Source organism: Brienomyrus brachyistius, unplaced genomic scaffold (genome assembly GCF_023856365.1).
Source record: "Brienomyrus brachyistius isolate T26 unplaced genomic scaffold, BBRACH_0.4 scaffold48, whole genome shotgun sequence".
NCBI classification, from domain to species: Eukaryota; Metazoa; Chordata; class Actinopteri; order Osteoglossiformes; family Mormyridae; genus Brienomyrus; species Brienomyrus brachyistius.
Window position 1 is genome coordinate 849,403 of NW_026042323.1, and position 25,916 is coordinate 875,318.

Below are 25,916 nucleotides of genomic sequence, written 5' to 3' on the forward strand. Positions count from 1 at the left end.
TATTCTGTTATTGATGGCCATTTTCGAGCCGGATGCGCCGGAATTAGCGGTTTGAAGGAAAGACACTGATTTTAGTATTGATCTCTGGTGCCGTTTTGTGGTAAATATGCTTGTGATGAATATGTCTGATGAATGTTGCTGCTTTGTCATTTTTTAATTAAATTAATTAACCTGTTAGTTTAGCTCGCGCCCCATTTTGGCGGCTCTTCCCGCCGCCGTCGCGCGCCCACTTTATGTTTCATAAACTTCAGTTCCCGCTTCGTTAGGGGAAGCTGTGCTGTTTTTATATCGAACAGAAACATAAAGTACAGGCGGCCTGATGGGATTAATAATTCTTCCTCCTGCCTACAGACTCCTGCCAGCTGACGCTGGACCCCAACACAGCAAACAGAAGCCTGTCTCTGTCAGGGGGGAACAGGAAGGTGACAGGGGGGGCAGAGCAGCCATATCCTGATCATCCAGAGAGATTTGACAGCTGGCCCCAAGTTCTGTGCAGAGAGAGTCTGACTGGCCGCTGTTACTGGGAGGCTGAGTGGGATGGAGATGGAGCCCTGATAGCAGTGACTTATAAAGGGATCGAGAGGAAAGGAGGGAGTTATGACTGTCGGCTTGGATTCAATGACAAGTCATGGTGTCTGTACTGTTATACTAACAGTTACTCTGTCCGGCACAATAATAAACGGACTCTCATACCCATACGGCCCTCAGGCTCCCGCAGAGTAGGAGTGTATCTGGACTGGGGGGCTGGTGCTCTGTCCTTCTACAGAGTCTCCTCTGATGGACTGACCCCCCTGCACAGATTCACCTCCTCATTCACTGAGTCCCTCTTTCCAGGGTTTTGGGTTTATAACTCCTCAGTGTCACTGTGACGTGTTGCTGGTTCTCCTGCAAAAAGGTAAAATCTCTGCTTTTTAACCTTTATAATCCTTTTTACTCTGAAATGTACAGAACTGTGCAAAAGTCTTAGGCAGGCAAAGAAAATGATGTTTAGATTATCCTCCTGTTGGTGTAAAACTATGATATGATGCCTGTCAAAGTGTGTCAGCTTCGCCATTTCAGAACCTCTGCTAAAATCATCCCAGTATTTGCAGCGACCGTCCAGTGCAGCCATGTATTTTTTGACTTGGCCACTAGCAGACCTCATACAGCTAGTCAATCTCTCACTGACTTTTTAAACCAATATATTTCATCATTTAATTGAGCTGTTGGTGAAATTTAACAAAATCGTGGAACGGCTGAGGTGCCCCTGAGGAGAAGTTTGGGAACTGAAGCGGTGTTCATCTAGCAATCCAACTAGATATCAGTAACTTTTTAGAAAACAGAAGAAATTATTACTAGTTTTTATTGTGTTACTTTTAATTTGCACACGTTCTAATGTTAAATTGTATTTTTTGTTCTAAGCCAAAGTACATTTGCTACCCAGATAAACAGCTTTAAACATTTCTTTGGACTGCCTAAGACTTTTACACAGGACTGTATGTTTGGCAAAAGATAAATGCCTGTGTTCAGTGAGCTGAATAAACATGAAAAATATTGTTTTTTATACGTTTTCTCTCTGACTAAAATGTAATTAAATGTAATCCTGATTGGGGGGGAGAGTATCCCCTTCTCCTGTATATGTACATTTTATATATTATATATTTATGTCCATTTACTGTATTCCCTCCCTGTACAGTGACAATAAAGGCTTTCTGTTCTGTCCTATTAATGTCCTGCTTCAGCGTCACCCAAAGCATAACTGAGTAACATAATGAAACCACAGTCTGCTGGATTAAGTTAAATTCACTGTATTACTGCAGCTGAACATAACTGACATAATGACACTCAATCAATGTGTATAATAATCATTTAACTGCAGACATAACAGACCGAAAAAACTGGAAAATATAATTATGTCCTGGATCAGTGGATTAAAGTAAATAAAATTATTATTAATATATTTCAATAAATAAAGAAATTTGTTTTGTTAAATAATTAACACCCTTGCCACCCCCACCCCCCAGTAATAGGTCTGGTTGCTCCCCCGGTGGACAGAACAGGCGGGTGCCCAGGCAGCCTTGCCACCCCCACCCCACTATAAAAGGTCTGGTTGCTACCCCCGTCGGACAGAATGGGCAGATGACCAGGCAGCCTTGCCACCCCCACCGCACTGCAAAAGGTCTGGTTATGCCCACGTCAGACAGACCGGGCAGGTGCCCAGGCAGCCTTGCCACCCCCACCCCATTGTAAAAGGTCTGGTTATGCCCCCGTCAGACAGAACGGGCAGGTGCCCTGGCACCCTTGCCACCCCCACCCCACTGTAAATGATTTGGTTATGCCCCCGTCAGACAGAACAGACATTTCACCAGACACACTTGCCACCCCCACCCCACTGTAAAAGGTCTGGTTATGCCCACGTCAGACAGAACGGGCAGGTGCCCTGGCACCCTTGCCACCCCCACCCCACTGTAAATGATTTGGTTATGCCCCCGTCAGACAGAACAGACATTTCACCAGACACACTTGCCACCCCCACCCCATTGTAAAAGGTCTGGTTATGCCCCCGTCAGACAGAACGGGTAGGTGCCCAGGCTCCCTTGCCACCCCCACCCCACTGTAAAGGTCTGGTTATGCCCCCGTCAGACAGACTGGACAGGAGCCCAGGCAGCCTTGCCACCCCCACCCCATTGTAAAAGGTCTGGTTATGCCCCCGTCAGACAGAACGGGTAGGTGCCCAGGCTCCCTTGCCACCCCCACCCCATTGTAAAAGGTCTGGTTATGCCCCCGTCAGACAGAACGGGCAGGTGCCCTGGCACCCTTGCCACCCCCACCCCACTGTAAATGATTTGGTTATGCCCCCGTCAGACAGAACAGACATTTCACCAGACACACTTGCCACCCCCACCCCACTGTAAAAGGTCTGGTGATGCCCCCGTCGGACAGAACGGGCAGGTGCCCAGGCACCCTTGCCACCCCCTTGCCACTGTAAAAGGTCTGGTTATGCCCCCCTCAGACGGAAAAGGCATGTGCCCAGGCACCTTAGCCACCCCCACCCCACTGTGAAAGGTCTGGTGATGCCCCCGTCGGACAGAACGGGCAGGTGCCCAGGCAGCCTTGCCGCCCCCACCCCACTGTAAAAGATCTGCTTATGCCCCCGTCAGACAGAACGGGCAGGTGCCCAGGCACCCTTACCACCCCCACCCCACTGTAAAAGATCTGGTTATGCCCCAGTCAGACAGACCGGGCAGGTGCCCTGGCACCCTTGCCACCCCACCCCACTGTAAAAGGACTAGTTACTCTCCGGTAGGATCGAAGGGGCTGGTGCCCAGGCAGCCTTGCCACCCCCACCCCATTGTAAAAGGTCTGGTTATGCCCCCGTCAGACAGAACGGGCAGGTGCCCAGGCACCCTTGCCACCCCCACCCCACTGTAAAAGATCTGGTTATGCCCCCGTCAGACAGAACAGACATTTCACCAGACACACTTGCCACCCCCACCCCATTGTAAAATGACTGGTTGTGCCCCCGTCAGACAGATCAGGCAGGTGCCCAGGCACCCTTGCCACCCCACCGCACTGCAAAAGGTCTGGTTACTCCCCCGACGGACAGAAGGGTCAGGTGCCCAGACACCCTTGCCACCCCCACCGCACTGCAAAAGGTCTGGCTACTCCCCCGTCGGACAGAAGGGTCAGGTGCATAGACACCCTTGCCACCCCCACCGCATTGAAATAGGTCTTGCTGCTCCCCCGTCATACAGAATAGGCAGGTGCCCAGACAACCATGCCACTCCCCACCCACTGTAAAAGGTCTGGTTACTCCCCCGTCAGACAGAACAGACATTTCACCAGACACACTTGCCACCCCTACCCCACTGTAAAAGGTCTGGTTATGCCCACGTCAGACAGACCGGGCAGGTGCCCAGGCAGCCTTGCCACCCCCACCCCACTGTAAAAGATTTGGTTATGCCCCCGTCAGACAGAACAGACATTTCACCAGACACACTTGCCACCCCCACCCCACTGTAAAAGGTCTGGTTATGCCCACGTCAGACAGAACGGGCAGGTGCCCAGGCAGCCTTGCCACCCCCACCCCATTGTAAAAGGTCTGGTTATGCCCCCGTCAGACAGAACGGGTAGGTGCCCAGGCTCCCTTGCCACCCCCACCCCACTGTAAAGGTCTGGTTATGCCCCCGTCAGACAGACTGGACAGGAGCCCAGGCACCCTTACCACCCCCACCGCACTGCAAAAGGTCTGGTTACTCCCCCGTCGGACAGAAGGGTCAGGTGCATAGACACCCTTGCCACCCCCACCGCACTGAAAAAGGTCTGGTTGCTCCCCCGTCGGACAGAATGGGCAGATGACCAGGCAGCCTTGCCAACCCCACCACACTGCAAAAGGTCTGGTTACTCCCCCGTCGGACAGAAGGGTCAGGTGCATAGACACCCTTGCCACCCCCACCGCATTGAAATAGGTCTTGCTGCTCCCCCGTCATACAGAATAGGCAGGTGCCCAGACAACCATGCCACTCCCCACCCACTGTAAAAGGTCTGGTTACTCCCCCGTCGGAAATAATGGTCAGGTGCCCAGGCACCCTTGCCAACCCCACCCCACTGTGAAAGTTCTGGTTACTCCTCCATCGGACAGAAGGGGCAGGTACCCAGAGACCCTTGCCAGCCCAACACACTGTAAAAGGTCTGGTTATGCCCCCGTCAGACAGAACAGGCAGGTGGCCAGGCACCCTTACCCCCCCCCTCCCCACCGCACTGTAAAAGGTCTGGTTATGCCCTCGTCAGACAGAACGGACAGTTTCGTAGGCAGCCTTGCCACCCCCAATCCACTCTAAAAAGTCTGGTTATGCCCCCGTCAGAAAAAAGGCATGTGCCAAGGCACCCTTGTGACCCCCACCACACTGTAAAAGTTCTGGATTCCCCCCCATCGGAAAGAAGGGGCAGGTGCTCAGACACACTAGCCACCCCCATCCCATTGTAAAAGGTCTGGTTATGCACCCGTCAGACAGAACGGGCAGGTGCCCAGACACCCTTGCCACCCCCACCTCACTGTAAAAGATCTGGTTATGCTCCGGTCAGACAATGGGCAGGTGCCCAATCACCATTGCCTCCCCCATCCTATTATAAAAGAACTGGTTAGGCCCCCGTCAGACAGAACAGGCAGGTGCCCAGGCACCCTTGCCACCCCCACCGCACTGCAAAAGGTCTGGTTACTCCCCCGACGGACAGAAGGGTCAGGTGCCCAGACACCCTTGCCACCCCCACCCCACTGAAAAAGGTCTTGCTGCTCCTCCGTCGGACAGAACGGGCAGGTGCCCAGGCACCCTTGCCACCCCCACCCCACTGAAAAAGGTCTGGTTGCTCCCCCGTCGGACAAAATGGGCAGATGACCAGGCAGCCTTGCCACCCCCACCCCACTCTAAAAGGTCTGCTTGCTCCCCCGTCATACAGAATAGGCAGGTGCCCAGACAACCATGCCACTCCCCACCCACTGTAAAAGGTCTGGTTACTCCCCCGTCGGAAATAAGGGTCAGGTGCCCAGGCACCCTTGCCACCCCCACCCCACTGTGAAAGATCTGGCTACTCCCCTGTAGGACAGAAGGGGCAGGTGCCCAGGGTCTCTTACCCACCCCCCACCACACTGTAAAAGGTCTGGTTATGCCCCCGTCAGACAGAACGGGCAGGTGCCCTGGCACCCTTGCCACCCCCACCCCACTGTAAATGATTTGGTTATGCCCCCGTCAGACAGAACAGACATTTCACCAGACACACTTGCCACCCCCACCCCACTGTAAAAGGTCTGGTGATGCCCCCGTCGGACAGAACGGGCAGGTGCCCAGGCACCCTTGCCACCCCCTTGCCACTGTAAAAGGTCTGGTTATGCCCCCCTCAGACGGAAAAGGCATGTGCCCAGGCACCTTAGCCACCCCCACCCCACTGTGAAAGGTCTGGTGATGCCCCCGTCGGACAGAACGGGCAGGTGCCCAGGCAGCCTTGCCGCCCCCACCCCACTGTAAAAGATCTGCTTATGCCCCCGTCAGACAGAACGGGCAGGTGCCCAGGCACCCTTACCACCCCCACCCCACTGTAAAAGATCTGGTTATGCCCCAGTCAGACAGACCGGGCAGGTGCCCTGGCACCCTTGCCACCCCACCCCACTGTAAAAGGACTAGTTACTCTCCGGTAGGATCGAAGGGGCTGGTGCCCAGGCAGCCTTGCCACCCCCCACCCCATTGTAAAAGGTCTGGTTATGCCCCCGTCAGACAGAACGGGCAGGTGCCCAGGCACCCTTGCCACCCCCACCCCACTGTAAAAGATCTGGTTATGCCCCCGTCAGACAGAACAGACATTTCACCAGACACACTTGCCACCCCCACCCCATTGTAAAATGACTGGTTGTGCCCCCGTCAGACAGATCAGGCAGGTGCCCAGGCACCCTTGCCACCCCACCGCACTGCAAAAGGTCTGGTTACTCCCCCGACGGACAGAAGGGTCAGGTGCCCAGACACCCTTGCCACCCCCACCGCACTGCAAAAGGTCTGGCTACTCCCCCGTCGGACAGAAGGGTCAGGTGCATAGACACCCTTGCCACCCCCACCGCATTGAAATAGGTCTTGCTGCTCCCCCGTCATACAGAATAGGCAGGTGCCCAGACAACCATGCCACTCCCCACCCACTGTAAAAGGTCTGGTTACTCCCCCGTCAGACAGAACAGACATTTCACCAGACACACTTGCCACCCCTACCCCACTGTAAAAGGTCTGGTTATGCCCACGTCAGACAGACCGGGCAGGTGCCCTGGCACCCTTGCCACCCCACCCCACTGTAAAAGGACTAGTTACTCTCCGGTAGGATCGAAGGGGCTGGTGCCCAGGCAGCCTTGCCACCCCCACCCCATTGTAAAAGGTCTGGTTATGCCCCCGTCAGACAGAACGGGCAGGTGCCCAGGCACCCTTGCCACCCCCACCCCACTGTGAAAGATCTGGCTACTCCCCTGTAGGACAGAAGGGGCAGGTGCCCAGGGTCTCTTACCCACCCCCCACCACACTGTAAAAGGTCTGGTTATGCCCCCGTCAGACAGAACGGGCAGGTGCCCTGGCACCCTTGCCACCCCCACCCCACTGTAAATGATTTGGTTATGCCCCCGTCAGACAGAACAGACATTTCACCAGACACACTTGCCACCCCCACCCCACTGTAAAAGGTCTGGTGATGCCCCCGTCGGACAGAACGGGCAGGTGCCCAGGCACCCTTGCCACCCCCTTGCCACTGTAAAAGGTCTGGTTATGCCCCCCTCAGACGGAAAAGGCATGTGCCCAGGCACCTTAGCCACCCCCACCCCACTGTGAAAGGTCTGGTGATGCCCCCGTCGGACAGAACGGGCAGGTGCCCAGGCAGCCTTGCCGCCCCCACCCCACTGTAAAAGATCTGCTTATGCCCCCGTCAGACAGAACGGGCAGGTGCCCAGGCACCCTTACCACCCCCACCCCCACTGTAAAAGATCTGGTTATGCCCCAGTCAGACAGACCGGGCAGGTGCCCTGGCACCCTTGCCACCCCACCCCACTGTAAAAGGACTAGTTACTCTCCGGTAGGATCGAAGGGGCTGGTGCCCAGGCAGCCTTGCCACCCCCACCCCATTGTAAAAGGTCTGGTTATGCCCCCGTCAGACAGAACGGGCAGGTGCCCAGGCACCCTTGCCACCCCCACCCCACTGTAAAAGATCTGGTTATGCCCCCGTCAGACAGAACAGACATTTCACCAGACACACTTGCCACCCCCACCCCATTGTAAAATGACTGGTTGTGCCCCCGTCAGACAGATCAGGCAGGTGCCCAGGCACCCTTGCCACCCCACCGCACTGCAAAAGGTCTGGTTACTCCCCCGACGGACAGAAGGGTCAGGTGCCCAGACACCCTTGCCACCCCCACCGCACTGCAAAAGGTCTGGCTACTCCCCCGTCGGACAGAAGGGTCAGGTGCATAGACACCCTTGCCACCCCCACCGCATTGAAATAGGTCTTGCTGCTCCCCCGTCATACAGAATAGGCAGGTGCCCAGACAACCATGCCACTCCCCACCCACTGTAAAAGGTCTGGTTACTCCCCCGTCAGACAGAACAGACATTTCACCAGACACACTTGCCACCCCTACCCCACTGTAAAAGGTCTGGTTATGCCCACGTCAGACAGACCGGGCAGGTGCCCAGGCAGCCTTGCCACCCCCACCCCACTGTAAAAGATTTGGTTATGCCCCCGTCAGACAGAACAGACATTTCACCAGACACACTTGCCACCCCCACCCCACTGTAAAAGGTCTGGTTATGCCCACGTCAGACAGAACGGGCAGGTGCCCAGGCAGCCTTGCCACCCCCACCCCCATTGTAAAAGGTCTGGTTATGCCCCCGTCAGACAGAACGGGTAGGTGCCCAGGCTCCCTTGCCACCCCCACCCCACTGTAAAGGTCTGGTTATGCCCCCGTCAGACAGACTGGACAGGAGCCCAGGCACCCTTACCACCCCCACCGCACTGCAAAAGGTCTGGTTACTCCCCCGTCGGACAGAAGGGTCAGGTGCATAGACACCCTTGCCACCCCCACCGCACTGAAAAAGGTCTGGTTGCTCCCCCGTCGGACAGAATGGGCAGATGACCAGGCAGCCTTGCCAACCCCACCACACTGCAAAAGGTCTGGTTACTCCCCCGTCGGACAGAAGGGTCAGGTGCATAGACACCCTTGCCACCCCCACCGCATTGAAATAGGTCTTGCTGCTCCCCCGTCATACAGAATAGGCAGGTGCCCAGACAACCATGCCACTCCCCACCCACTGTAAAAGGTCTGGTTACTCCCCCGTCGGAAATAATGGTCAGGTGCCCAGGCACCCTTGCCAACCCCACCCCACTGTGAAAGTTCTGGTTACTCCTCCATCGGACAGAAGGGGCAGGTACCCAGAGACCCTTGCCAGCCCAACACACTGTAAAAGGTCTGGTTATGCCCCCGTCAGACAGAACAGGCAGGTGGCCAGGCACCCTTACCCCCCCCCCTCCCCACCGCACTGTAAAAGGTCTGGTTATGCCCTCGTCAGACAGAACGGACAGTTTCGTAGGCAGCCTTGCCACCCCCAATCCACTCTAAAAAGTCTGGTTATGCCCCCGTCAGAAAAAAGGCATGTGCCAAGGCACCCTTGTGACCCCCACCACACTGTAAAAGTTCTGGATTCCCCCCCATCGGAAAGAAGGGGCAGGTGCTCAGACACACTAGCCACCCCCATCCCATTGTAAAAGGTCTGGTTATGCACCCGTCAGACAGAACGGGCAGGTGCCCAGACACCCTTGCCACCCCCACCTCACTGTAAAAGATCTGGTTATGCTCCGGTCAGACAATGGGCAGGTGCCCAATCACCATTGCCTCCCCCATCCTATTATAAAAGAACTGGTTAGGCCCCCGTCAGACAGAACAGGCAGGTGCCCAGGCACCCTTGCCACCCCCACCGCACTGCAAAAGGTCTGGTTACTCCCCCGACGGACAGAAGGGTCAGGTGCCCAGACACCCTTGCCACCCCCACCCCACTGAAAAAGGTCTTGCTGCTCCTCCGTCGGACAGAACGGGCAGGTGCCCAGGCACCCTTGCCACCCCCACCCCACTGAAAAAGGTCTGGTTGCTCCCCCGTCGGACAAAATGGGCAGATGACCAGGCAGCCTTGCCACCCCCACCCCACTCTAAAAGGTCTGCTTGCTCCCCCGTCATACAGAATAGGCAGGTGCCCAGACAACCATGCCACTCCCCACCCACTGTAAAAGGTCTGGTTACTCCCCCGTCGGAAATAAGGGTCAGGTGCCCAGGCACCCTTGCCACCCCCACCCCACTGTGAAAGATCTGGCTACTCCCCTGTAGGACAGAAGGGGCAGGTGCCCAGGGTCTCTTACCCACCCCCCACCACACTGTAAAAGGTCTGGTTATGCCCCCGTCAGACAGAAAAGGCATGTGCCCAGGCACCCTTGCCACCCCCCACCTCACTGTAAAAGGTCTAGTTATGCCCCCGTCAGACAGAACGGGCAGGTGCCCAGGCACCCTTGCCACCCCCACCGCACTGCAAAAGGTCTGGTTACTCCCCCGTCGGACAGAATGGGCAGATGACCAGGCAGCCTTGCCACCCCCACCACACTGCAAAAGATCTGGTTGCTCCCCCGTCATACAGAATAGGCAGGTGCCCAGACAACCTTGCCACCCGCCACCCACTGTAAAAGGTCTGGTGATGCCCCCGTCGGACAGAACGGGCAGGTGCCCAGGCACCCTTGCCACCCCCACGCCACTGAAAAAGGTCTGGTTATGCCCCCCTCACACGGAAAAGGCATGTGCCCAGGCACCTTAGCCACCCCCACCCCACTGTGAAAGGTCTGGTTGCTCCCCCGTCATACAGAATAGGCAGGTGCCCAGACAACCATGCCACACCCCACCCACTGTAAAAGGTCTGGTTACTCCCCCGTAGGACAGAAGGGGCAGGTGCCCAGGCACCCTTGCCACCCCCACCCCACTCTAAAAGGTCTAGTTTCTCCCCGGTAGGATCGAAGGGGCTGGTGCCCAGGTTGCATTGCCACCCACACCCCCCCGCAAAAGGTCTGGTTATGCCCCCGTCAGACAGAACGGGCAGGTGCCCAGGCAGCCTTGCCACCCCCACCCCATTGTAAAAGGTCTGGTTATGCCTCCGTCAGACAGAACGGGCAGGTGTCTTGGCACCCTTGCCACCCCCACCCCACTGTAAAAGATCTGGTTATGCCCCCGTCAGACAGAACAGGTATGTGCCCAGGCACCCTTGCCACCCCCACCCCACTCTAAAAGGTCTAGTTTCTCCCCGGTAGGATCGAAGGGGCTGGTGCCCAGGTTGCATTGCCACCCACACCCCCCCGCAAAAGGTCTGGTTATGCCCCCGTCAGACAGAACGGGCAGGTGCCCAGGCAGCCTTGCCACCCCCACCCCATTGTAAAAGGTCTGGTTATGCCTCCGTCAGACAGAACGGGCAGGTGCCCTGGCACCCTTGCCACCCCCACCCCACTGTAAAAGATCTGGTTATGCCCCCGTCAGACAGAATAGACATTTCACCAGACACACTTGCCACCCCCACCCCACTCTAAAAGGTCTAGTTTCTCCCCGGTAGGATCGAAGGGGCTGGTGCCCAGGTTGCATTGCCACCCACACCCCCCCGCAAAAGGTCTGGTTATGCCCCCGTCAGACAGAACGGGCAGGTGCCCAGGCAGCCTTGCCACCCCCACCCCATTGTAAAAGGTCTGGTTATGCCCCCGTCAGACAGACCGGACAGGAGCTCAGGCACCCTTGCCACCCCCACCGCACTGCAAAAGGTCTGGTTACTCCCCCGTCGGACAGAAGGGTCAGGTGCATAGACACCCTTGCCACCCCCACCACACTGCAAAAGGTCTGGTTACTCCCCCGTCGGACAGAAGGGTCAGGTACCCAGAGACCCTTGCCACCCCCACCCCACTGAAAAAGGTCTGGCTACTCCCCCGTAGGACAGATGGGGCAGGTGCCCATGGTCTCTTACCCACCCCCCACCACACTGTAAAAGGTCTGGTTACTCCCCCGTCATACAGAATAGGCAGGTGCCCAGGCAACCTTGCCACCCCCACCCCACTGTGAAAAATCTGGCTACTCCCCCATAGGACAGAATGGGCAGGTACCCAGGATCTCTTACCCACCCCCCACCACACTGTAAAAGGTCCGGTTATGCCCCCGTCAGACAGACCGGACCGGAGCCCAGGCACCCTTGCCACCCCACCCCACTGAAAAAGGTCTGGTTACTCCCCCGCAGGACAGAAGGGGCAGGTGCCCAGACACCCTTGCCACCCCCACCCCACTGTAAAAAGTCTTGCTTTACCCCCGTCAGACTGAATGGGGTGGAGCCCAGACACCCTTGCCAGCCCCACCATACTGTAAAAGGTCTGGTTATGCCCCCGTCAGACTGAATGGGGTGAAGCCCAGGCAGCCTTTCCACCCCCACCGCACTTGAAAAGGTCTGGCTACTCCCCCGTCGGACAGATGGGGCAGGTGCCCATGGTCTCTTACCCACCCCCCCACCCCTCCCCCCACCACACTGTAAAAGGTCAGGTTACTCCCCCGTCAGACAGAACGGACAGGTGCCCAGGATCCTTTACCCTACCCCCCCCCTCCACACTGTAAAAAATATGGTTATGCCCCCGTCAGACAGAACGGGCAGATGCACAGGCACCCTTACCACCCCCCCCCCCCCCCCCACCTCACTGTAAAAGATCTTGTTACACCCCCATCGGACAGAAGGGCCAGTTACCCAGAGACCCTTGCCTGCCCCAACCCACTGTAAAAGGTCTGGTGCTGCCCCCGTCAGACAGAACCGGCAGGTGCCTAGACACCCTTGCCACCCCCACCCCACTGTAAAAGGTCTGGTTATGCCCCCGTCAGACAGAATGGGCAGGTGCCCAGGCACACATACCCCCGCGACACATATATCGAAAGACTGGAACAATATTGCTTAGCTAACATCATTGAAAATGAGAGAAAAGTGGCAGTCTTGCTGAGTGTTATGGGCGCAAAGACATACAACTTACTGAGGAGTTTAACCGCGCCGCAAAAACCTGCTCAGAAATCGTACAAAGATATAACCAAACTGTTGCAGGAGCACTTTAATCAGAGGCCACTTGTTATTGCAGAGAGATTCAGGTTTCATAACCGAAATCAGCAAAAGAACGAATCAATTCCCAACTACATGGCAGAGCTCAGGAAGCTCGCAGAACATTGTCAGTTTGGCGCGGGCTTGTCTGACGCACTCAGAGACAGGCTTGTGTGCGGTATGCATAACGAAAGCATACAAAGACGACTCCTAACCGAAAAAGACTTGACATTAGCCAAAGCATTAGAAATTGCAGTGGCAATGGAAACTGCCTCAAGGGATGCATCACAGTTACAAAAGAAAATTACAAGTGAGACTCATAATGTTAACAAATTCTCAACCAAGCCAGTCAAGGCAGCTGTATGCTTCCGATGTGGGAAAAGTTCTCATGACCAAGCAGACTGCTGGTTTCGTGATAAGAACTGTAAACACTGTAATAAAAAGGGCCACATACAGAGAATGTGTAAAATGAAGCAAAATGAGGAAAAACAAAGATTCCAGAAAAGAGATAAAAGGGTGAATGAAATGAATGACACCGATACAAGTGGTTCAACCTCAGATGATACTGACACAGGGTTGGGGCATATAGCACTCCATTCAGTGTCAGGCAGTGATAAGAGGATGATATGGGTGACCCCAGAGATTGAAGGAAAGAAAGTAGAAATGGAACTAGACACTGAATCAGCAATTTCTCTTATATCGCTGAAAGATTACAAAGAGAAGTTTGCAAATATTAAATTGAAACGTACACCACTGTTACTGAAAACATATACAGGAGAAAAGGTGGCACCGGTGGGAAAAGTGAAATACGAAGAGAAAATGAAAACTTTGGATTTGTATGTGCTGCAATGCGGAAGTGTACCATTATTTGGACGTGACTGGCTGCATATGATTAAGCTCAATTGGCAGTCTATTAAGGTAATGCAGCCCATTGAGAATGAAAGCAGTAAAGCCACACAGGAAGAGCTGAAAATTTTACTTCAACGGACAGCATCAGTCTTCCAAGAGGGCATAGGAACTTTAAAACACATGAAAGCACACCTCACAGTGGATGAGCGTGCCACAGCCAAGTTTTTGAAAGCTCGTCCTGTCCCCTGTGCGTTGCGTCCAAGAGTAGAGACAGAACTAAAGCGACTAGAGGACCAGGGTATTTTGTCCAAAGTTGAATGGTCAGACTGGGCAACACCAATCGTACCAGTTGTGAAGAAAAATGGCGCGATAAGGCTATGCGGTGACTTTAAGGTAACAATCAACCCAGTTCTCCATGCAGATCAATACCCGTTACCACGTATAGAGGACATTTTTGCTTCATTAGCTGAAGGGCAACATTTTTCAAAGATTGATTTGGCTCAAGCATATTTACAAATGGAAATGGATGCTGAATCAAAAAAGTACCTAACAATTAATACCCACAAAGGCCTCTTTCGGTACAATCGGCTAGTGTTTGGTATTGCATCCGCGCCTGCGGTGTGGCAGCGTGCTATCGATCAAGTGCTACAGCATTCCAGGCACACAGTGCTACTTAGATGACATTATTGTGACAGGTCATGACGACAGCTCCCACTTGGCTAATCTAGAGGCTGTCCTAATGAGGCTAGCTGAGTGTGGACTTAGAGCCAATAAGGACAAATGTGAGTTCTTTAAAGACTCCATTGAGTTCTGTGGGCACAGAATAGACAGAGAGGGTCTCCACAAAACACGAGACAAAATTGATGCCGTCCTGAAGGCTCCAAAACCCACCAATGTTTCCCAGCTTCGCTCATTTTTGGGACTGGTCAATTACTATCACAAATTCCTGCCAAATCTTGCAACTGTACTTCATCCATTGAACAGCCTCCTACAAGCAAAAGTGACCTGGAAATGGAAAAAAAGTTGTGACCTGGCATTCCAGACTGCGAAAGAACTTATCCCATCCGAAAAAGTCTTGACTCACTATAACCCAGATTTACCTCTTTGCTTGGCTTGTGATGCCTCGCCATATGGCACAGGTGCTGTCCTTTCACACTAAATGCCGGACGGCCCTGAACGCCCTATTGCCTTTGCATCCAGATCTTTATGTGCTGCTGAAAAGAACTATGCACAAATTGACAGAGAAGGGCTTAGCCTTGTTTGGTGTGTCAAGAAATTCAACCAATACCTATATGGCAAATGTTTCACATTAATTACAGATCACCAACCCCTAGTGGCCATTTTTAACCCTAGGAAATCTATTCCGGCTATGACTGCAGCACGTTTACAAAGATGGGCATTGTTTTTAGGTGGACACAGATACGTGATTGAGTACAAAGGCACAACACGGCATGGTAATGCTGATGGACTCTCTCGTTTACCATGTGAACCTGAAGTCAATGCCACTGCAGACCCAGCTGAGATGTTCCATACAACCCTTCTGGAGAACCTACCTGTCACAAGCGCACAGGTAAAACAGGAAACATCCAGAGATCCAACTATGGCAAAGGTCTTTGAGTTAACTGTGAAGGGGTGGCCTGCCAAAAACACAGTGGCCTTGCCTGAATACTTCAGTCGACGCGAGCAGTTATCCGTGTGTCATGGGTGCATCATGTGGCGTACAAGAGTTGTTGTGCCACCCAAGCTGCGATCCCGAGTCCTGGGAGCACTTCATGATGGACACCTGGGTGTGGTAAAAATGAAAAGTCTTGCAAGAAGCTATATATGGTGGCCAGGCATTGATCAACAGATAGAGGAAATGGCCAAATTATGTCCTGAATGTCAGCAGACGCAAAAACAGCCTCCATCCGCCCCTGTCCACAGCTGGGAGTGGCCAACTGCCCCTTGGCAGAGGATCCACGTGGACTACGCTGGGCCTTTCCTAGATCGTATGTTTCTTGTGGTGATTGATGCATATTCAAAGTGGCCAGAGGTCTTCATAGTGAGAAATGCCACAAGCACAAAAACAGTGGAACTACTCCGCACACTGTTTGCAAGAACAGGATTGCCTGAACGACTTGTCAGTGACAATGGCAGTCAATTCACATCCGAGGAATTTCAGTCCTTCCTCCAGAGAAATGGCATCAAACACACCACAGCAGTACCTTACCACCCCGCCACGAACGGGCTAGCTGAACGATTTGTTCAGTCATTTAAACAGTCAATGAAAACAATGTCAAATGCTCAAGTGTCACTACAAGAGAAGATGGTAATTTTCTTACTTGCATACAGAAATGCTGACCATACTACCACAGGTCAAGCTCCTGCCGTTTTGTTCATGGGAAGAAGACTGAGGTCACGTCTTGATTTGCTAAAGCTTGACCTGCGTAGAGATGTCATGCAAAAACAATCCATCAAAGCAAAGACTGGTCATGTTAGAAACTTTGTGATTGGACAACAAGTTCTGGCAAGAGACTACCGTCAGTTTAAGCAGAAATGGCAGCATGGTGAAATACTGTCCAAGACAGGCCCTCTAACATACACTGTGAGAGTTGGGGAAAGTGTTATCTGGCGTCGACACGTCGATCAATTGCTGGAAGCAACCGCTCAACGTTCAGCCAATAAGAGCACAGAGGATGACCTTCATAACCCTGAGGACTCTGATGAGCTCGTGTGCACAGCCTCAGAGCCGCCGCCTCCTGATCATGGAAATGCTGCACTTGTTAATGCGGGTATTCCTGAGGTTCCTGTTCAGGGCTCTGACCCTCACGAGAGACGCTATCCTGAAAGAGCTCATCATCCTCCCCAAAGACTGGACCTATAGAAATGCATTGCATTGTTTTTGCCATGTTTAATGAGTGTTAGGTGTGTTAAGTGTTCAGCACGAATGTCGAAGTGTTCAGGACTATTTGGTTGTAATTGTAAAGTTGTAATTGCCAGTACTGTAGTTGTGGGGTATATTATTGTTTCGTTTTCCTTTTATATGAGATAGACATCAATGCTGTAAGGGAGGAAATGTTATGTTCACATTAATTATATAGGAACTACTTTTCTGGTATGTACCACAATAATTAACATACAGACTGGCTAGCGTAGGAATACGCAGAGTTAGAGAACTATATAGTCCTACACTGAGAAGTGACATGCGATGCAGTACAATTCCTAGTAAAGACATTGCTAACTTTACTTTGGTGTCTGTTGGATGTACAACCCCAAATCAGAAAAAGTTGGGACAGGGTGGAAAATGTGAATAAAAAAATAAAGCAGTAATTCACAAATGTCCCTTAACTTTTATTTCATTGCAGACAGTATGAACACAAGATACACACAAGAATGGATGTTTATTTACAAATCAGATGATGTTGACCAAAAAATACATGAATTATCTTGTGTTCATACTGTCTGCAATGAAATAAAAGTTAAGGGACATTTGTGAATTACTGCTTTATTTTTTTATTCACATTTTCCACCCTGTCCCAACTTTTTCTGATTTGGGGTTGTATGTTGTGAAAGTGAGAAACACAACAATGTACATTCAGAGCTTCCCGACGTCACAGTGGAAGGTGTACATGATGTTGCTCCCGGCTGTGTAGCAATACCATGTAACGCAGCGCGAACACCTGCCAAAACTGCATGTTCTATGGCCTCTAAGTGAGCAGAATTCGCCATGTTGTCCCGCATCAGCCCTAACCTGCGCTCTCATTGGTACCGCCCATTTTACAGAAATGGGCGTGGCTAATTTGCATACGTTCTCAACATTTAGTCTACATTTAGATTTAACATTTAGATTTAACATTTATATTTAAGTTTTATATTTAACATTTATATTTACATTTACATTTATATTTACATTTACATTTATATTTAACATTTATATTCACATTTACATTTAACATTTACATTTAATATTTATATTTAACATTTACATTTAATATTTATATATAGACAAACCATTTATATTTACATATGATAAACAATTTTGAACATAATTTACACAGCAAAAAAACCTGATAATCCACAACACCATTGACTTCTAGCTAAATGTCAGAAAATTGCACTAAATGTTGAAAAAGTGGCAAGTACAAAAATGTTTGCTACCTTTACAAACAGCGCCCCATACCAACTAATTCCAATAACCGCTTATCCAGTACAGGGTTATGGGACACACACATCACAGGAAGCACAGGGCACAAGGCAGAGACACCCTGGATGGGATGCCAGTCCATCACAGGGCAAACACTCACTCACATGCTGAGGACAATTTAGTGACACTAATTCACCAAACTGCATGATCTTGGACAGCAGGAAGAAACCTGAGGAAACCCACAGGAACACTGGGAGAACATGCAAGCTGTACATGCAGAACCAGGAGTGGGAACCACACCCACAAGCCTGGAGGTGTGAAGTGAGAGCAGCTGGTCTGAAGTCCTGAAGGGAGCTGGAGCGCCATTTCTTTGGAACAGTGTGGAGCCGTCCTGCATTACTGCTTATCCTGTACAGGGGGGTGGGGAGCCTGGAGCCTGTCCCAGGTGGCACAGGGCGGGGGACACAATGGACAGGATACTAGTTTATAGCAGAGCACAAACTCACACATACAGACTCACACTAAGGGCAGCTTAGAGATTCCAATCGGCTGATCGCAGTTTCATGTTCTCCAAAGTAGGAGGAGAAAGCCCACATTGGAAGAACATGCAGACTTCACACATACAGCAGGAGGGACAGCAAACAAGCCAAGAGACAGAGGTTACACCCCGAGACCCCACACCCCCCCCACAATCACACATACTGTTAGGATTTATTTAAAAGTTACATTTTAATGCTACAAAATTATGACTGACTATGAACTTCATATTCCAGAACTGTGTTGGAATCTATGCTGACTGTAAGAATGTTACCTTACAGGATTTACCCGTTTCTGTGCCCTGTACATACAGTAAGGAGCTGGGATCTCTGCTCCTTCAAAGCAGACATACTCACTCACATATGATTACAGTTCTAGCACATAGCAGATACTGTTGCTGAAAGTGGTGAACAAGTGAGGCAAACATGACACTGCAAACATGCCGCTGTCAAGGTGCTGCCTGGGCACTAGTGCAGCTAGGCTGGTATTTCTGGGCTCCACAGACATCACTGGTGGTTGGTGTCGTGGTCACCGGGATGAAAGACTCGTGCAGCAGGTGTTTCTCAGACAACAAACAGGGACTTACTGGGATCAGGATGGGAGGCTATGGAACCGGCAACACATAAGGCACAACATCAGTGATCGAACTGGGGAACACAGGACCAGGAAGCACTTAAATGGAGGACTAATGATGGAAGAGACTGGAGACAGCTGGGAGTGTTTAACATGAGGGCTGGAACGAGACGTGAGACCAACAAGCAGCAAACATGGCCTGTTAGAGCCACGTCAGGGAGGAGGCAGGACATTTAATTTCATTTTTATATAGCGCATCACAGAGTCGTCCCAAGGCACTTTACATAGATGTGTAGTCATACATTACAACATCATTAAAGACAGTAATACACAACGGGAAAAAGGAAAGAAAGATATTAAATAAAGAAAGCCAGATGACAACGGAGGAGAGGAACCAAAAAACCCCAAGTAAGGAGAAAAAAAGACCTCTGGGGGTCCATGGACAACTGGCTGCCCAACCCCCCCGGCAGACTAATATTACTCAGAACAGAAAAGAGTGGAGCTGCTTGCTAAAGGCCAGGTGTGAGGTGTGATTAAAGTCTGTCAATAAGCCTGTTCTCCACGCTGGCCTGTGTAGGGTGACACTCAAGGCTGCACCCAGGATGACACAGTTAGCAGGTCCAATTCGCAGTGTCACCCCTCCTTGGGACAGAACCAGGACTCCAGCTCAGATGGTGCCCCCCCCCCCCGGGCAGCACCTGGAAATGTGGGGAGGCAGAGAGCATGGATGGTCAGAACATGCGTTGACACATAAATGGACAAGCATAGTGGATAAAAATGGCATTGCTTAATGTGACAGTACCCCCCCACCCCACCAAAAGCATGCGCTCCGGCCATGAAGTCCAAAGGGGTTAGACAACAGGGATGGAACCAGACTGGACTCTGGACTAGACAGGGGACGACAGAACAGATGGTAGACAGGACAAGACCAGACAAGACTAGACAGACAGCAACACCAGACATAAGAGCAGTTGCAGATCATCACTAAGGACATGGAGTGGATAAAGGAAAAGCTAGGAACCACAGGTACAGCAGTCCTGTCAGACCCCAAAACAGGACGGACAGGTGGAGGGTCAACAAGAACAGGGGCACAGGATGCAGGAGACAAGGAGAGATGGGGCATCCAGGGAAGACAGGCAAAGACTCGGGGCTGGGGACCCTCCTAGGGTCCTTTCCAGGTCAGGCTGAACTCCGCCGAAACACAGGACCAGAGGGTCTGGGAGGGCCAGCAGGGCCGGAGGACGTGAGGGGTTGGGAGGTGATGAGAGAACCGCAGAGCAGTAGGGCAGCAAGGAGACAACAGGACAGGAACAAGAAGATGACAAGGGACATACAGGGCAAGAGCAGAGACTGGCAAACCCTCTCTGGGAGACAGACATTCTGCCTGCCGCTTTCTTGGACTCCTGTTGATACTGGTGACCACCCAAGAAACTGCGACCAGAGTAACCGGAGTCTGGGATGAAGGAGGGACCACGTAGCAGGACCCAGGGCAGTCCAGCAGGACATCCTCTGGATCCATCTTCTCTGGGCTGGTGGCAGCCTGCAGGCATGTGCCCATGGGACGTCAGGATAGAAAGTGGGCACCAGCAGGCCGTCAGGAGATGAGGTGGGCACCGGCTGGATGTCTGGGGACATTGAGGTGGGTGCTGGCCAGGCATCAGGGGACAGAGAGGTGGACGCTGGCCTGACATTATGGAGCAGTGTGGCAGGTGTCGGCTGGTTACCAGGGAACCGTGTCAGATCTGCGGGGCGAGTTGTGGAGGTTGGGTGCAATGTGGATGAGGTGGCAGTGTATGCAGGGGCCTAGGCGGACCGATCATCGGCTACCAGTTCTGGTTCTAGGAACATGGAATGTAACCTTTCTGATGGGAAAGGAACCTGAGCTGGTTGGGGAGGTAGAGAGATACCGACTAAATACAGTGGGGCAAAAAAGTATTTGGTCAGCCACCGATTGTGCAAGTTCTCCCACTGAAAATGATGGCAGAGGTCAGTAATTTTCATCATAGGTACACTTCAACTGTGAGAGACAGAATGTGAAAAAAAATCCATGAATTCACATGGTAGGATTTTTAAAGAATTTATTTGTAAATTAGGGTGGAAAATAAGTATTTGGTCAATTCAAACAAGGAAAATCTCTGGCTCTCACAGACCTGTAACGTCTTCTTTAAGAAGCTTTTCTGTCCTCCACTCGTTACCTGTCTTAATGGCACCTGTTCGAACTCATTATCTGTATAAAAGACACCTGTCCACAGCCTCAAACAGTCAGACTCCAAACTCCACTATGGCCAAGACCAAAGAGCTTTCGAAGGACACCAGGAAAAGAATTGTAGACCTGCACCAGACTGGGAAGAGTGAATCTACAATAGGCAAGCAGCTTGGTGTGAAAAAATCAACTGTGGGAGCAATTATCAGAAAATGGAAGACATACAAGACCACTGATAATCTCCCACGATCTGGGGCTCCACGCAAGATCTCATCCCGTGGGGTCAAAATGATCATGAGAACGGTGAGCAAAAATCCCAGAACCACACGGGGGGACCTGGTGAATGACCTGCAGAGAGCTGGGACCAAAGTAACAAAGGTCACCATCAGTAACACACTACAACGGCAGGGAATCAAATCCTGCAGTGCCAGACGTGTTCCGCTGCTGAAGCCAGTGCATGTCCAGGCCCGTCTGAAGTTTGCCAGAGAGCACATGGATGATACAGCAGAGGATTGGGAGAATGTCATGTGGGCAGATGAAACCAAAGTAGAACTTTTTGGTCTAAACTCAACTCGTCGTGTTTGGAGGAAGAAGAATACTGAGTTGCATCCCAAGAACACCATACCTACTGTGAAGCATGGGGGGGGAAACATCATGCTTTGGGGCTGTTTTTCTGCTAAGGGGACAGGACGACTGATCCGTGTTAAGGAAAGAATGAATGGGGCCATGTATCGTGAGATCTTGAGCCAAAACCTCCTTCCATCAGTGAGAGCTTTGAAGATGAAACGTGGCTGGGTCTTCCAACATGACAATGATCCCAAACACACTGCCCGGGCAACAAAGGAGTGGCTCCGTAAGAAGCATTTGAAAGTCCTGCAGTGGCCTAGCCAGTCTCCAGACCTCAACCCCATAGAAAATCTGTGGAGGGAGTTGAAAGTCCGTGTTGCTCGGCGACAGCCCCAAAACATCACTGCTCTCGAGAAGATCTGCATGGAGGAATGGGCCAAAATACCAGCTACTGTGTGTGCAAACCTGGTAAAGACCTATAGTAATCGTTTGACCTCTGTTATTGCCAACAAAGGTTATGTTACAAAGTATTGAGTTGAATTTTTGTTATTGACCAAATACTTATTTTCCACCCTAATTTACAAATAAATTCTTTAAAAATCCTACCATGTGAATTCATGGATTTTTTTTTCACATTCTGTCTCTCACAGTTGAAGTGTACCTATGATGAAAATTACTGACCTCTGCCATCATTTTCAGTGGGAGAACTTGCACAATCGGTGGCTGACCAAATACTTTTTTGCCCCACTGTATATGCACAGGTTGGGCTTGAGGGGCTGGACTCCCCTCTATTCCACTCTTGACTTGCCCCTGGTGAGAGGGGCTGGACTCCCCTCTATTCCACTCTTGACTTGCCCCTGGTGAGAGGTGCTGGGCAGGTGTGGGTCTACTTATGTGCTGATTTCACACGGCCGCCATTTTGAATGGAAAGCGAGGCAGAGGAGGGAGTCACCCCAAGTGGAAGCCTGGAAGTACAGTCACATAACAACGGCTTGGACCGTAAACTTTGAGCTGGTGCCACGTTTTACCATAAACGATGCTGAAAAATGGGCTGAGGAGGGATGTTGAATATCAAGAGCAGTTCTGTTAAAAGGATACAGCGACTGAATAGAGGGGAACATTACTGATATTAAAGGTAAGTTAAGGATTTTGACAGGCGTAGCCTAAGTGTCAATCTACTAGCTAATCAGCAAATATCAAAATATTGTTTGCAGCGTGAATAACTAACGTTAGTCATTAACAAGCTTGATTTATTTTCTGAGTTTACAATTTTCTGAGACAAAAGCACTATTATCCTGAGAGAGGCTGAAAATGCTGGATACATATTACTAAACATATATGGTACATTACAGAGTTAATCAATGGGGTATGAATATATTTTAGGTCCAAGCAGAGTCAGGTACTTCACCTCCAATGGATCTTGGGTTTTCACATAGAAAATAAAAATCTTCAGCCTCACTGTGAGGAATTATAGCAGGAGGCAGCTTGGTTATATGAAACATCCTCACTACTGTAAATCCATGATTCTGTAAAAGTGTGTTTTCTAACTTTGAACTTAGCTTCTAAGTGTCCCGGTTACAAGGAAATCAAGAGAAAGACAAACCTTGATCACATTCTCGTCTTTGATAAGATGTACATCCTGGTTCACAACAATATGGCACATTAGCATCAACGAATTTTGTGGAATTAATCACACCTCAGCCTCGTTTTCATTTTGAAAATGGTGACCTCTGCGAAATAAGCTAATAGCCCCCCAATTCAGTGCCAGAACGTTGGAGTTCACCCCAGTGAGTGAGAGGGTTACCTCCCTTCCCCTTCGAGTTGGCGGAGGGCGTCTGACTGTTTATGCGTATGCACCGAACACCAGCTCAGAGTACCTGGCCTGCTTGGAGACCTGGGAGGGGGGCTGGGAGGTGCCCCCCTGTGGGGACTGCATTGTCCTGCTGGGAGACATTAACGCTGATGTGCGTAGCGACAGTGAAACCTGGAAGGGTGTGATTGGGAGGAACGGCCTGGCCGATCTGAATCCCTGTGCTGCCCACAGTGTGTCCATAACGAACAGCATGGTGGAACATAAGTGCTCCTGTGACCGGAGCACCCTGGGCCGCAGGTCGATCGCCGATGGCAGTCTGATGGGACTAGCAATTTTATTTTTCATCATCTTTTCTGGAAAGCACTTTGAATGACCTTCTTGTATGAAGATGTGCTATACAAATAAACTTGACTTAAACCGACATAAAATATTCATTCTCTACTCACTTCAGCTTCTCCAGTTTACAGCTGGGATCCTCCAGTACAGCAGAGAGCAGCTTCACTCCTGAGTCTCCTGGGTGATTGTAGCTCAGGTCCAGCTTTCTGAGGTTTGACTTCAGAGCTGAAGTCAGAGAAGAACAGCCTCTCTGTGACTCTACAGCCTGACAGCCTATAGAAAGGAAACCACAAAATTTCAGACAAAATACAGGCAGCAGCGACCTGTCAAAACACCAGTGCTGAAGTTGCCAGTGACTGGCCTGGACCCACCAGAGCAAACAGCCCTTCAGCCCCCCCCCCCCCCCCCCACCTTTCCCCCATCCCAGATCTCAGAGAGAGATCCTCTTTGAGAGGATGAGAGCCTGCAGTGATGTCAAGATCAAATGGTGTGACGTCATAGAAACCGCAAGATGCCCACGGTCGAGCACAGAACCACCCGTGAGGAAGTGAGGAATGCCAACAGGAGGCGGCTGACAGCTGATAATAGCCCCAGAGAGGGGGCGGGATCAACTCCCCCAGCATAGCTCAAAGCCTGCATCGTGGGCAGGAGGGGGAGAGGGTGACTGGTGAGCAATCTGCTTGTCCTCTCTCTCTCTCTGTCTCTGAACACAGACGCCTGGAGGATGACCACCCAGAAGGGACTGCGGCCTCCCACCTGCTCAGCCAGAAACCATGGAGCCGGGCCCAGGTGCGTGAGAGAGGAGCCAGCCTCCTCACTCTGGCTGCCCTTCCTAAATGTCCCCCCTTTACAGCTAAAATAAACCTTTGGGGGTGTCCACTGCAACCCGGTGTCTCCTGCCTCCTTGTTTTGGCTGTAAAAAACACTGGCAGTAGGTGAATATGTTTACAGTGGATGTCAAAAGCTTACAAACTCCTGCTGTACACTGTAAACCCAAATGCTCAAAATAATCAAAATTATTAAGTAGCATAAACTTAATTTTCTGAAACAGTTCTACTAACCTAAATATTTTGAGTTCATGTGACTTTTTTATAGTTTTTGAGTGAATTAAACTGATTATTTTTAATTAACTGAAACAATGTGCTTATTAAGTAAGTGCCACTTAGGTGTATAATTTAGCTGTACTTATTTCTTTTTGTTTCAACATTGTATGTGTACTTGCGTGTGTGTGTGTGTGTGTGTGTGTGTGTGTGTAACCAATTGTCATTTTTTATTAAATTATATGTATTTAAATAAGTTAATATTTAAAAATACTTAATTTTCCTAATAATGGTTGGGTCTTCATAAATTCAGCTGTAAAAGATTTTAGCAAGAAAAATATTAAATTCACTCTAAGTACTAATTTTAAACGAAAAAATATGTTTGATTAAAAAAGTTATGACTCGGTTGACGTAAGGGTCATCATTTTATTGGCTTACGAGGTTCCCTTGCCCCAAGGTCAAAGGTCACGTGCAACACGTGGATAAGTTACTTTGGCGCCACAAAAGACTGCAGTGCAGTGCAGTGAGGAGGATGTAAGCTTCAAGCTATCGGCAGTTATCAGCAACGTCGGTGTCACGGTAAGTGTTAAATGTGTTTTTAAACAGGGGTTTATCTAGTGAACAGTTACAGCAGTTTAATCAAGACAAAACTTTAAACAGCGTTCGTCAGTTACGTATATTTACATTCAAAAGTCATGGATGTCTAGCAAGGAATAACTGATAAAATAGGCTTAATAAAAAACAATGAACGACAAAGCATAACACATCAGCTAACTTACATAATTTTTCAAACGGACCATAGTCTATAATTCTGCGTGTACGATTTAGCCAAACGTTACATTTGTTTTAAAGACATTAGACGCTGAAATTATGTCCACGCGTGATACGCAATTAAAAAAAACATTCATTGCTAATTTTGGGTGGTGTCCACAAAACTAGATAACTAAAAATATACTTTTCCCAATGTGTTGACGTGCCACTGATACGCAAACTAGGGAGCTGGAGAGCATGTGCCATGGGCGTCGCTAGGCCATTTTTCGGAGGGCTTTAGTCCCCCTAACATTTGTACTCAGCCCCCCTAAAAATTCTCCATAAGGCCACTTAAAAAAAAATAAAAATTGGTTCTCGTCCCCTCTCGACCCGCCGAAATGCCTCCGACCCCAATTTTTTTTATTTCGTTAAAATCGCATGGAAAATGCCCAAGAATGACGAAATTTGAATTTCCCGCGCATTCCAC

The 25,916-nt window shown here is 50.7% G+C and overlaps 2 protein-coding genes across 8 annotated transcripts in view; one reads left to right on the plus strand and one right to left on the minus strand.

The window, feature by feature from the left end:
• LOC125723385 (NACHT, LRR and PYD domains-containing protein 12-like) overlaps positions 1-1,704 on the plus strand; it is a 57,992-nt gene extending 56,288 nt beyond the window's left edge. For all 7 annotated transcript variants that reach the window (XM_048999955.1, XM_048999957.1, XM_048999956.1 and 4 more), the window contains one exon: positions 352-1,704. In XM_048999955.1, coding sequence (XP_048855912.1) covers positions 352-869 — 518 coding nt within the window. In that variant the 3' untranslated portion in view covers positions 870-1,704. The remainder of the gene's footprint in view (positions 1-351) is intronic.
• The window catches only part of LOC125723415 (G-protein coupled receptor family C group 5 member B-like), a 337,495-nt gene that overhangs the window by 230,347 nt on the left and 81,232 nt on the right, over positions 1-25,916 (minus strand). The gene's annotated exons all lie outside the window — the stretch shown is intronic.